Source organism: Phyllobates terribilis, unplaced genomic scaffold (genome assembly GCF_046119375.1).
Source record: "Phyllobates terribilis strain yellow unplaced genomic scaffold, ASM4611937v1 Scaffold_13__5_contigs__length_258822181, whole genome shotgun sequence".
NCBI classification, from domain to species: Eukaryota; Metazoa; Chordata; class Amphibia; order Anura; family Dendrobatidae; genus Phyllobates; species Phyllobates terribilis.
In genome coordinates this window covers 96,722,582-96,736,189 of record NW_027362773.1, presented here as the reverse complement: position 1 = coordinate 96,736,189, position 13,608 = coordinate 96,722,582, and the positions used below count along the sequence as shown (strand labels likewise).

General features: G+C 47.8%; 1 protein-coding gene across 2 annotated transcripts in view; it reads left to right on the top strand.

The window, feature by feature from the left end:
* The window catches only part of PRMT3 (protein arginine methyltransferase 3), a 178,045-nt gene that overhangs the window by 78,302 nt on the left and 86,135 nt on the right, over positions 1–13,608 (top strand). For both annotated transcript variants that reach the window (XM_073658227.1, XM_073658228.1), the window contains one exon: positions 12,191–12,269. In XM_073658227.1, the coding sequence (XP_073514328.1) occupies positions 12,191–12,269 (79 nt within the window). The remainder of the gene's footprint in view (positions 1–12,190; positions 12,270–13,608) is intronic.

The window sequence follows — 13,608 nt, the reverse complement described above, 5'->3', positions numbered from 1 at the left end:
GGGTAGTGGGTATACATTGTACGGGTGTCTGGGTAGTGGGGATACATTGGAGCAGTGTCTGGGTAGTGGGGATACATTGTAGCAGTGTCTGGGTAGTGGGGATACATTGTAGCAGTGTCTGGGTAGTGGGGATACATTGTAGCAGTGTCTGGGTAGTGGGGATACATTGGAGCAGTGTCTGGGTAGTGGGATACATTGTAGCAGTGTCTGGGTAGTGAGGATACATTGTAGCAGTGTCTGGGTAGTGGGGATACATTGTAGCAGTTTCTAGGTAGCAAGAGTACATTGTAGCAGTGTCTGGGTAGTGGTGATACATTGTAGCAGTGTCAGGATAGTAAGGATACATTGTAGCAGTGTCTGGATAGTAAGGATACATTGTAGCAGTGTCTGGGTAGTGGGAATACATTGTAGCAGTTTCTAGGTAGTAAGGATACATTGTAGCAGTTTCTAGGTAGCAAGGATACATTGTTGCGGGTTTTAGGTAGCAATGGATACATTGTAGCAGTTTTTAGGTAGCAAGGATACATTGTAGCAGTTTTTAGGAAGCAAGGATACATTGCAGCAGTTTTTAGGTAGCAAGGATACATTGTAACAGTTTCTAAAGGATACATTGTAGCAGTTTCTAGATAGTAAGGATACATTGTAGCAGTTTCTAGAAAGTGAGGATACATTGTAGCAGTGTCTGGGTAGTGGGGAAACATTGTAGCCGTGTCTGGGTAGTAAGGATACATTGTAGCAGTTTCTAGATAGTAAGGATACGTTGTAGCAGTGTCTGGGTAGTAGTGATACATTGTAGCAGTGTCTGGGTAGTGGTGATACATTGTAGCAGTGTCTGTGTAGTGGGGATACATTGTACGGGTGTCTGGGTAGTGGGGATACATTGTAGCAGTGTCTGGGTAGTGGGGATACATTGTAGCAGTGTCTGGGTAGTGGGGATACATTGGAGCAGTATCTGGGTAGTGGGGATACATTGGAGCATTGTCTGGGTAGTGGGGATACATTGGAGCTGTGTCTGGGTAGTGGGATACATTGGAGCAGTGTCTGGGTAGTCGGGATACATTATAGCAGTGTCTGGGTAGTGGGGATACATTGGAGCTGTGTCTGGGTAGTGGGATACATTGGAGCAGTGTCTGGGTAGTGGGATACATTGGAGCAGTGTCTGGGTAGTGGGATACATTGGAGCAGTGTCTGGGTAGTGTGGATACATTGGAGCAGTGTCTGGGTAGTGGGATACATTGGAGCAGTGTCTGGGTAGTGGGGATACATTGTAGCGGTGTCTGGGTAGTGGGATACATTGGAGCAGTGTCTGGGTAGTGGGATACATTGGAGCAGTGTCTGGGTAGTGGGATACATTGGAGCAGTGTCTGGGTAGTGTGGATACATTGGAGCAGTGTCTGGGTAGTGGGATACATTGGAGCAGTGTCTGGGTAGTGGGATACATTGGAGCAGTGTCTGGGTAGTGGGGATACATTGGAGCAGTGTCTGGGTAGTGGGGATACATTGGAGCAGTGTCTGGGTAGTGGGGATACATTGGAGCAGTGTCTGGGTAGTGGGATACATTGGAGCAGTGTCTGGGTAGTGTGGATACATTGGAGCAGTGTCTGGGTAGTGGGATACATTGGAGCAGTGTCTGGGTAGTGGGGATACATTGGAGCAGTGTCTGGGTAGTGGGATACATTGGAGCTGTGTCTGGGTAGTGGGATACATTGGAGCAGTGTCTGGGTAGTGGGATACATTGGAGCAGTGTCTGGGTAGTGGGATACATTGGAGCAGTGTCTGGGTAGTGGGGATACATTGGAGCAGTGTCTGGGTAGTGGGGATACATTGGAGCTGTGTCTGGGTAGTGGGATACATTGGAGCAGTGTCTGGGTAGTGGGGATACATTGTAGCGGTGTCTGGGTAGTGGGATACATTGGAGCAGTGTCTGGATAGTGGGATACATTGGAGCAGTGTCTGGGTAGTGGGGATACATTGGAGCAGTGTCTGGGTAGTGGGATACATTGGAGCAGTGTCTGGGTAGTGGGGATACATTGGAGCAGTGTCTGGGTAGTGGGGATACATTGTAGCGGTGTCTGGGTAGTGGGATACATTGGAGCAGTGTCTGGATAGTGGGATACATTGGAGCAGTGTCTGGGTAGTGGGGATACATTGGAGCAGTGTCTGGGTAGTGGGGATACATTGGAGCAGTGTCTGGGTAGTGGGGATACATTGGAGCAGTGTCTGGGTAGTGGGGATACATTGGAGCAGTGTCTGGGTAGTGGGGATACATTGGAGCAGTGTCTGGGTAGTGAGGATACATTGTAGCAGTGTCTGGGTAGTGAGGATACATTGTAGCAGTTTCTAGGTAGCAAGAGTACATTGTAGCAGTGTCTGGGTAGTGGTGATAGATTGTAGCAGTGTCTGGATAGTAAGGATACATTGTAGCAGTGTCTGGATAGTAAGGATACATTGTAGCAGTGTCTGGGTAGTGGGAATACATTGTAGCAGTTTCTAGGTAGTAAGGATACATTGTAGCAGTTTCTAGGTAGCAAGGATACATTGTTGCGGGTTTTAGGTAGCAATGGATACATTGTAGCAGTTTTTAGGTAGCAAGGATACATTGTAGCAGTTTTTAGGAAGCAAGGATACATTGCAGCAGTTTTTAGGTAGCAAGGATACATTGTAACAGTTTCTAAAGGATACATTGTAGCAGTTTCTAGATAGTAAGGATACATTGTAGCAGTTTCTAGAAAGTGAGGATACATTGTAGCAGTGTCTGGGTAGTGGGGAAACATTGTAGCCGTGTCTGGGTAGTAAGGATACATTGTAGCAGTTTCTAGATAGTAAGGATACGTTGTAGCAGTGTCTGGGTAGTGGTGATACATTGTAGCAGTGTCTGTGTAGTGGGATACATTGGAGTAGTTTCTAGATAGTAAGGATACGTTGTAGCAGTGTCTGGGTAGTGGTGATACATTGGAGCAGTGTCTGGGTAGTGGGATACATTGGAGCAGTGTCTGGGTAGTGGGGATACATTGTACGGGTGTCTGGGTAGTGGGGATACATTGTAGCAGTGTCTGGGTAGTGGGGATACATTGTAGCAGTGTCTGGGTAGTGGGGATACATTATAGCAGTGTCTGGGTAGTGGGAATACATTGGAGCAGTATCTGGGTAGTGGGGATACATTGGAGCAGTGTCTGGGTAGTGGGGATACATTGGAGCTGTGTCTGGGTAGTGGGATACATTGGAGCAGTGTCTGGGTATTGGGGATACATTGGAGCAGTGTCTGGGTATTGGGGATACATTGGAGCTGTGTCTGGGTAGTGGGATACATTGGAGCAGTGTCTGGGTAGTGGGGATACATTGGAGCAGTGTCTGGGTAGTGGGGATACATTATAGCATTGTCTGGGTAGTGGGGATACATTGGAGCATTGTCTGGGTAGTGGGGATACATTGGAGCAGTATCTGGGTAGTGGGGATACATTGGAGCAGTGTCTGGGTAGTGGGGATACATTGGAGCTGTGTCTGGGTAGTGGGATACATTGGAGCAGTGTCTGGGTAGTGGGGATACATTGGAGCAGTGTCTGGGTAGTGGGGATACATTGGAGCTGTGTCTGGGTAGTGGGATACATTGGAGCAGTGTCTGGGTAGTGGGGATACATTGTAGCGGTGTCTGGGTAGTGGGATACATTGGAGCATTGTCTGGGTAGTGGGATACATTGGAGCATTGTCTGGGTAGTGGGATACATTGGAGCAGTGTCTGGATAGTGGGATACATTGGAGCAGTGTCTGGGTAGTGGGGATACATTGGAGCAGTGTCTGGGTAGTGGGGATACATTGTAGCGGTGTCTGGGTAGTGGGATACATTGGAGCAGTGTCTGGATAGTGGGATACATTGGAGCAGTGTCTGGGTAGTGGGGATACATTGGAGCTGTGTCTGGGTAGTGGGATACATTGGAGCAGTGTCTGGGTAGTGGGGATACATTGGAGCAGTGTCTGGGTAGTGGGGATACATTGGAGCTGTGTCTGGGTAGTGGGATACATTGGAGCAGTGTCTGGGTAGTGGGGATACATTGTAGCGGTGTCTGGGTAGTGGGATACATTGGAGCAGTGTCTGGATAGTGGGATACATTGGAGCAGTGTCTGGGTAGTGGGGATACATTGGAGCAGTGTCTGGGTAGTGGGGATACATTGGAGCAGTGTCTGGGTAGTGGGGATACATTGGAGCAGTGTCTGGGTAGTGGGATACATTGGAGCAGTGTCTGGGTAGTGTGGATACATTGGAGCAGTGTCTGGGTAGTGGGATACATTGGAGCAGTGTCTGGGTAGTGGGGATACATTGGAGCAGTGTCTGGGTAGTGGGATACATTGGAGCTGTGTCTGGGTAGTGGGATACATTGGAGCAGTGTCTGGGTAGTGGGATACATTGGAGCAGTGTCTGGGTAGTGGGATACATTGGAGCAGTGTCTGGGTAGTGGGGATACATTGGAGCAGTGTCTGGGTAGTGGGGATACATTGGAGCTGTGTCTGGGTAGTGGGATACATTGGAGCAGTGTCTGGGTAGTGGGGATACATTGTAGCGGTGTCTGGGTAGTGGGATACATTGGAGCAGTGTCTGGATAGTGGGATACATTGGAGCAGTGTCTGGGTAGTGGGGATACATTGGAGCAGTGTCTGGGTAGTGGGGATACATTGGAGCAGTGTCTGGGTAGTGGGATACATTGGAGCAGTGTCTGGGTAGTGGGGATACATTGGAGCAGTGTCTGGGTAGTGGGGATACATTGTAGCGGTGTCTGGGTAGTGGGATACATTGGAGCAGTGTCTGGATAGTGGGATACATTGGAGCAGTGTCTGGGTAGTGGGGATACATTGGAGCAGTGTCTGGGTAGTGGGGATACATTGGAGCAGTGTCTGGGTAGTGGGGATACATTGGAGCAGTGTCTGGGTAGTGGGATACATTGGAGCAGTGTCTGGGTAGTGGGATACATTGGAGCAGTGTCTGGGTAGTGGGGATACATTGGAGCAGTGTCTGGGTAGTGGGATACATTGGAGCTGTGTCTGGGTAGTGGGATACATTGGAGCTGTGTCTGGGTAGTGGGATACATTGGAGCAGTGTCTGGGTAGTGGGATACATTGGAGCAGTGTCTGGGTAGTGGGGATACATTGGAGCAGTGTCTGGGTAGTGGGGATACATTGGAGCAGTGTCTGGGTAGTGGGATACATTGGAGCAGTGTCTGGGTAGTGGGGATACATTGTAGCGGTGTCTGGGTAGTGGGATACATTGGAGCGGTGTCTGGATAGTGGGATACATTGGAGCAGTGTCTGGGTAGTGGGGATACATTGGAGCAGTGTCTGGGTAGTGGGATACATTGGAGCAGTGTCTGGGTAGTGGGGATACATTGGAGCAGTGTCTGGGTAGTGGGGATACATTGGAGCAGTGTCTGGGTAGTGGGGATGCATTGGAGCAGCGTCTGGGTAGTGGGGATACATTGGAGCAGCGTCTGGGTAGTGGGGATACATTGGAGCAGCGTCTGGGTAGTGGGGATACATTGGAGCAGTGTCTGGGTAGTGGGGATACTTTGGAGCAGTGTCTGGGTAGTGGGGATACATTGGAGCAGTGTCTGGGTAGTGGGGATACATTGGAGCGGTGTCTGGGTAGTGGGATACATTGGAGCAGTGTCTGGGTAGTGGGGATACATTGGAGCAGTGTCTGGGTAGTGGGGATACATTGGAGCAGTGTCTGGGTAGTGGGGATACATTGGAACAGTGTCTGGGTAGTGGGGATACATTGGAGCAGTGTCTGGGTAGTGGGGATACATTGGAGCAGTGTCTGGGTAGTGGGATACATTGGAGCAGTGTCTGGGTAGTGGGATACATTGGAGCAGTGTCTGGGTAGTGGGATACATTGGAGCAGTGTCTGGGTAGTGGGATACATTGGAGCAGTGTCTGGGTAGTGGGGATACATTGGAGCAGTGTCTGGGTAGTGGGATACATTGGAGCAGTGTCTGGGTAGTGGGATACATTGGAGCAATGTCTGGGTAGTGGGGATACATTGGAGCAGTGTCTGGGTAGTGGGGATACATTGGAGCAGTGTCTGGGTAGTGGGGATACATTGGAGCAGTGTCTGGGTAGTGGGGATACATTGGAGCAGTGTCTGGGTAGTGGGGATACATTGGAGCAGTGTCTGGGTAGTGGGATACATTGGAGCAGTGTCTGGGTAGTGGGGATACATTGGAGCAGTGTCTGGGTAGTGGGATACATTGGAGCAGTGTCTGGGTAGTGGGGATACATTGGAGCAGTGTCTGGGTAGTGGGATACATTGGAGCAGTGTCTGGGTAGTGGGATACATTGGAGCAATGTCTGGGTAGTGGGGATACATTGGAGCAGTGTCTTGGTAGTGGGGATACATTGGAGCAGTGTCTGGGTATTGGGGATACATTGGAGCAGTGTCTGGGTAGTGGGGATACATTGGAGCAGTGTCTGGGTAGTGGGGATACATTGGAGCAGTGTCTGTTTAGTGGGGATACATTGGAGCAGTGTCTGGGTAGTGGGGATACATTGGAGCAGTGTCTGGGTAGTGGGGATACATTGGAGCAGTGTCTGGGTAGTGGGGATACATTGGAGCGGTGTCTGGGTAGTGGGGATACATTGGAGCAGTGTCTGGGTAGTGGGGATACATTGGAGCGGTGTCTGGGTAGTGGGGATACATTGGAGCGGTGTCTGGGTAGTGGGGATACATTGGAGCGGTGTCTGGGTAGTGGGGATACATTGGAGCGGTGTCTGGGTAGTGGGTATACATTGTACGGGTGTCTGGGTAGTGGGGATTCATTGGAGCAGTGTCTGGGTAGTTGGGATACATTGGAGCAGTGTCTGGGTAGTGGGGATACATTGGAGCAGTGTCTGGGTAGTGGGATACATTGGAGCAGTGTCTGGGTAGTGGGATACTTTGGAGCAGTGTCTGGGTAGTGGGGATACATTGGAGCAGTGTCTGGGTAGTGGGGATACATTGGAGCAGTGTCTGGGTAGTGGGATACATTGGAGCAGCGTCTGGGTAGTGGGGATGCATTGGAGCAGCGTCTGGGTAGTGGGGATACATTGGAGCAGTGTCTGGGTAGTGGGGATACATTGGAGCAGTGTCTGGGTAGTGGGGATACATTGGAGCAGTGTCTGGGTAGTGGGGATACATTGGAGCGGTGTCTGGGTAGTGGGGATACATTGGAGCAGTGTCTGGGTAGTGGGGATACATTGGAGCGGTGTCTGGGTAGTGGGGATACATTGGAGCGGTGTCTGGGTAGTGGGGATACATTGGAGCAGCGTCTGGGTAGTGGGGATACATTGGAGCAGTGTCTGGGTAGTGGGGATACATTGGAGCGGTGTCTGGGTAGTGGGGATACATTGGAGCGGTGTCTGGGTAGTCGGGATACATTGGAGCGGTGTCTGGGTAGTGGGTATACATTGTACGGGTGTCTGGGTAGTGGGTATACATTGTACGGGTGTCTGGGTAGTGGGGATACATTGGAGCAGTGTCTGGGTAGTGGGGATACATTGGAGCAGTGTCTGGGTAGTGGGGATACATTGGAGCAGTGTCTGGGTAGTGGGGATACATTGGAGCAGTGTCTGGGTAGTGGGATACATTGGAGCGGTGTCTGGGTAGTGGGGATACATTGGAGCAGTGTCTGGGTAGTGGGGATACATTGGAGCAGTGTCTGGGTAGTGAGGATACATTGTAGCAGTTTTTATTGGGGTTGCCAGACAGCAGGCAATCACCTGATTACATTCATCAAATAAAATGATTTTGTTGTCTGCAGCACATGATCCTGTGTAAACCCGGAGATGTGCTGCCGAGAAGAATGATATTCAATGCTCACAGAACGGTTATGTTAATGATCGTTCTATACAGATGGACGCTCGGTCAGCCTGTCTGGACAAGTTATTAATCATCCGCTGATCTGCTTGTATGCAGCCAATCGGCAGCCGTCTGACAGCCATGGCCGACCAGTATAAATAGACCCTTCCAGTGAATGAAAATATTCTACATCTAGACTGGGTACATTTGTTACACATCCTCAGCTGTTAGAAGTTTTAGGTCTGTACAGGCTTTAAAAGGAATATGTCAGCCGGTATTGCTCTGTAATCTGACAGCAGCATGTTGTAGGGGCAGAAAGCCTGATTCCAGTGATGCGTCACTTGCTGGACTGTTTCACTAAAAGCAGTGTTTTATCAGCAGGAGATTATCACTACAGTACTAGGTGTCTCCTGCCTCCTGGTCCAACCCCGCCCCCCAGATATGATTGGCGCCTTTCTGTCAATGTACAGTGTACACGGAAAGCCACTAATCAGTGTTGTGGGTGGGATTATATACAGCTCAGCATTTTCAGCTCTGCTAGATCTGCAGCAGAGAAAACTGTGATTGTATCACAACTGCTGAACCGAGTAAATTAAGTGACACATCGCTGGAATCGGGGTCTCTGCCCCTACATCATGCTGCTGTCAGATTACATAGCAAAACATGCTGACAGATTCCCTTTTAAGCATCAGGAATACACCCAAGACAGCAGGGTTTTTAGAAATGATAATTAAATGAAACACAAATTGTATAATACCTGTGCATTGTATAATTTAATCCTTTTAAAGGGATTAAGAATTAAAGGGATTAGCACTGTTCACTTCGGGGTCGGAAGTGAGTGGTCCCGATGACATTACGACCTCACACTGGAGCAGTGGACCCCCACATGATACTGGCCAAACATGCACATGTCACGACATGAGTACGGGGCCGGGATATCATCAGTAACACTCAGTTTCCCAGCACTTATGTGGTGTAGTCTTCCTGCTGCAGTCTGCAGGGGTCTTTTGCATGCGCCCCCCCCCCCCCCCCGGTTGCCGTCGGTCGTGTATCTCCGCCATGAGTCTCGCTTCACTTTAGAATCCTCTCTGGATATTTTTCGTTGACGATTAAGTTGTTACATTTGTCGAAATGGTTTCATGTGACGCTAATGTGCTACATTGTCGCTCGGTTGACTCCTGCACGCGGGGTGACGCTGGGCTCTTTTGCAGTAATTAATTTTGAAGGTGGTGACTGGGGGCTAAAGAATGAAAAAAATACAGAATGTTGCCCAAGAGCATTATGGGAAAGGTGTCAGGTATAATTCTCCTCCAGATGGCTCCCCTACAGGTGGAGCAGCCGAGCGGGAAATTACATTCTAAATGGCCCTGCGTGTGAATAATAAGACAGGGCCGTGGACTGCGCAGGCCGCCCTCATTGTGGACAGCTGCGGGCTCCTACTCTCATCTGTAACACTACAACTCCCAGCATGCCATGAGAGCCCCTGCTGTGAGTATCCTAGAGGGTCCAGTGCTGACAGAGCACCCAAAAGAAGACAGCTGGACCTGTATGTATAACGAAAATAAGGCACACAATCTTAGTAAATAGTTTTAACTAAAAATCTCATAGGATTTTGTGTCCCCAGCTACTTTGCAGAGCAATGTGTCTCCATGGTTACAGGCGGCCAACCTCTGCTGTACATCAGGGTCAGAAAGAGTTTGTCCTCCATCGAATTACATAAAGAACGTATCTTTCTAGAACAGAAACAACCCGAGCAACTACTATGTAGGCACTGAGCAAGCGGAGTATACTGAGAGATTTCAGCTCTGAAGTTGCAAAATAGTGACTGCAGCTCTGGAGTATAATACAGGATGTAACTCAGAATCAGTAATGTAATGTATGTACCCAGTGACTGCACCAGCCGAATAGTGAGTGCAGCTCTGGAGCGTAATACAGGATGTAACTCAGGATCAGTACAGGATCAGTAATGTAATGTATGTACACAGGGACTGCACCAGCAGAATAGTGAGTGCAGCTCTGGAGTATAATACAGGATGTAACTCAGGATCAGTAATGTAATGTATGTACACAGTGACTGCACCAGCAGAATAGTGAGTGCAGCTCTGGAGTATAATACAGGATGTAACTCAGAATCAGTAATGTAATGTATGTACCCAGTGACTGCACCAGCCGAATAGTGAGTGCAGCTCTGGAGCGTAATACAGGATGTAACTCAGGATCAGTACAGGATCAGTAATGTAATGTATGTACAGTGACTGCACCAGCAGAATAGTGAGTGCAGCTCTGGAGTATAATACAGGATGTAACTCAGGATCAGTAATGTAATGTATGCACACAGTGACTGCACCAGCTGAATAGTGAGTGCAGCTCTGGAGTATAATACAGGATGTAACTCAGGATCAGTAATGTAATGTATGTACACAGTGACTGCACCAGCTGAATAGTGAGTGCAGCTCTGGAGTATAATACAGGATGTAACTCAGGATCAGTACAGGATCAGTAATGTAATGTATGTACACAGGGACTGCACCAGCAGAATAGTGAGTGCAGCTCTGGAGTATAATACAGGATGTAACTCAGGATCAGTAATGTAATGTATGTACACAGTGACTGCACCAGCTGAATAGTGAGTGCAGCTCTGGAGTATAATACAGGATGTAACTCAGGATCAGTAATGTAATGTATGTACACAGTGACTGCACCAGCATATTATTGAGTGCTGCTCTGGAGTATAATACAAGATGCTCTTGCCTCCCTGCCTTTTGTATATACTGCAGCTGTTATACAGAGTATCTATCACATTGCTCGTCCTCTTCTCTGGGTGCTGATACAGCGTCCTTTTTGCTGCATAGAAAGGTGAAATATAAAATTATTCTGTTCCGGCTGAATTCTATTGCAAAGTTTAATGGGCAATAGGGAATTATCCTTGTGGAAATGGGATTTATTATTTTGTGCCATGAACAGATTGCCTGGGGCCGTTGATATTTCTGCAGTGAGACAGCGCCTTATGCTTTGGCCTTGATGCTGTAGGATGATCGGTGCACTGTTCACACTGAGATGTTGTCCCCGACTATATATCTTGAAATGGGATTCCAAAATGTCAAACTTAGTTTCAGATCCCTATAAATGTAGATTGTCTGCAGGGCGGGCGACACGTGAAATCTGTTTTGCAGCAAACATAATTGAAAGTGATAAAACTCGAGCCAGAGGTTTTGTGTGGGGAGCAGCTATTACCTTGTGGAAATCTATTACAGTGCCCCCTGCTGGGGCTGATAATGAGGATGATCTCCGGCGTCAGCCACCGAGAAGGTTATAGAGACCGAAAATAAAATCACCAAGAAATAGAGGTCCTCAAGTACTTTTTCCGGAAAAGTGTGGATTGTGTCTGGTATTGCTACCCAGCTCCATTTAGACTAGTAATGACCTGTTATACCAGACACAACCTGTATCTAGGTGTGGCGCTGTTTTTGATTGACGACAGCCATGTTTTTACAACCCTTTTAGGGGCTTATATTATAGGATGTTTTGGAGGAATACATTAAAAAAGGTCTCTTACCGCAAGATAGGGCACAACCTAAAGGGTTATTCCCATCTCATAGATGGAAAGTGCTTGTAAATAGAAGCACTTTTGCAATTTGCTGCTTATTAAGAATTTCAGCCTTTCTTGACATATTAACTTTTATTAACAGCTCGTTGCCTAGGAGACCGACCACCTCTGCTTTCTACTTTTTAAGCACTGCCAAGACTTTGAGGTAACAGGGCACTCCAGTGATCCTGGCAGCTTCAAAACAGTACTTACAGGCTCAACAGAAAAGAGCTTGTAAGCACTATGCTTATTCTGCTGTCTAGCAGTTGTGGTCGGTCTCCAAGGCAACGATCTGTAAACAAAGGAAAAGTGTAAATATCTCAAGAATGGCCGAAAATGTAAATAAGCAGTAAATTGCAAAAAGACCTATTCGACAATATCTATTTAGAAAAATTAAAGGAGTATTCCAATGATTGCTTCTGGCCGACTGGATGCCGAGAATGGGCCCCCTTTAAATATTGTCAATCTCAATTATACACAGGACCCCTCACATTCATTGTCTATGAGACTGACCGGGAAATATTAGCGCTTTACTTGGCTGTGTCTGGCAGTGCCATAGTCAATATATAGACGACTTCTTTATTCGGGTGGGTCCCTGTTCTCAGGATCAATGGGGGTTATAGTGGTCGGACCCCCAGATGTCAGAGAGTTTTCCTTTTCCTATGTATTGCAGACGACTTAGGACAATGAGACGTTCTTGCATATGTCTCAGCGCCCTGTCTTGGCTCTTTCCGTGCATCTTGATCCCATCTTACCCTTTGTTTTCTGCTCTTTTTCCGCAGGGTTACTTCCTGCTGTTTGAGTCTATGCTGGATTCCGTTATTTATGCAAAGGACAAGTATCTGGACGCCGGAGGAGCAGGTTTGTATGGAAATTTCCATAGTGTACGGGAACATTGCGGGAACTGTGCGAACCCTCAGCTGTAGATGGAGTTCCGCTCGGCTGGGAATGTTCCCACCACAGATGAGCGATGGTGCCATTAGTACTCGCTGCAAGGCGTTTGTTCTGAGCACTTGTAGTCTGCTGGCCTTAAATGGGTTATTTAAATCTAGGGTGTAACCCCTTCACATCCTGATCTCTCCAGTGCTCGGCGTAGAGGGCACAAGAGCGGCGTCGGAGCACCAGTCATCAGAATTTCACCCGGAGATACTAAACCCAAAGTCATTACCAGCAGTTTCCTAGTCATTCTGGCCATGCAGATACTCCTGCCCATGTTGCTGCATTAGGTAATAATTTAGGAAAGCTGAGGACAAGTGCTGCAGGAGACCTAGCCATACTGTGTCTTCCAGCATGCCATACCCATTGTCCTCATGGAAGATAAGACTGGGTGCTGACAGGGTAAAGGTGTCTGGCAGCAGCTTAAACCCTCTTTGCATTCACAAACATGTTTCTAAGGTTGATGGTAGACTTAAGTCCATCGAGTTCAACCTATAGCCTAACATGTTAATACAGAGAGAGGCAAAACCCATGGGGCAGATACTAATAGCTCCTTATCAGGGGAAAAATTCCTTCCTGACCCCACATTCGGCAATCAGATAAATTCTCTGGATTAACACCCCATCACAGAATCTAGTACCCATAGTCTGTAATCTCTACGTCCACGCCCCTATGACTGCAAGCCTGTGGCTCCCTGGAAGAAAGAAGTTAATTTTCTCCCAGTAGCCACACTTTCAGTAAGGTGGCCGGGCAGCATTGTAACGCTGTTAACCTGCTGGTTAAGCCTAAGCGGACATAACCGGTTCCCTTTTAATAGTTTATTTTTCTCATTTACCGAACTGCAAAGTGACAAACAAAATAGAAATCAAAATCAAATCCACATATGGTGTGACCGCTCTTTGCCTTCAAAACTGCATCAATTCTTCTAGGTACACTTGCACAAAATCAGGTATTTTGTAGGATTGTGGTAAGGTAGATTAGTAACCAGTTATACCAAACAGGTAATAATCTTCATTTTCATATGTAGACTGAAGCACAAACATTAACTGTAACAGAAACAACTGTGTAATAGGCTCAAAACTGGGTGAGGAACATTTAAACTCTGCTACAAAGGTGAGGTTGTGGAAGACGGTTCCATGCTACAGGTCAAACACCATATCAAGAATGAGCACAGCAACAAGACACAAGGTAGTTATACTGCATCAGCAAGGTCTCTCCCAGGCAAAGATTTCAAAGCAGAATGCGGTTTCCAGAGCTTAGCAGA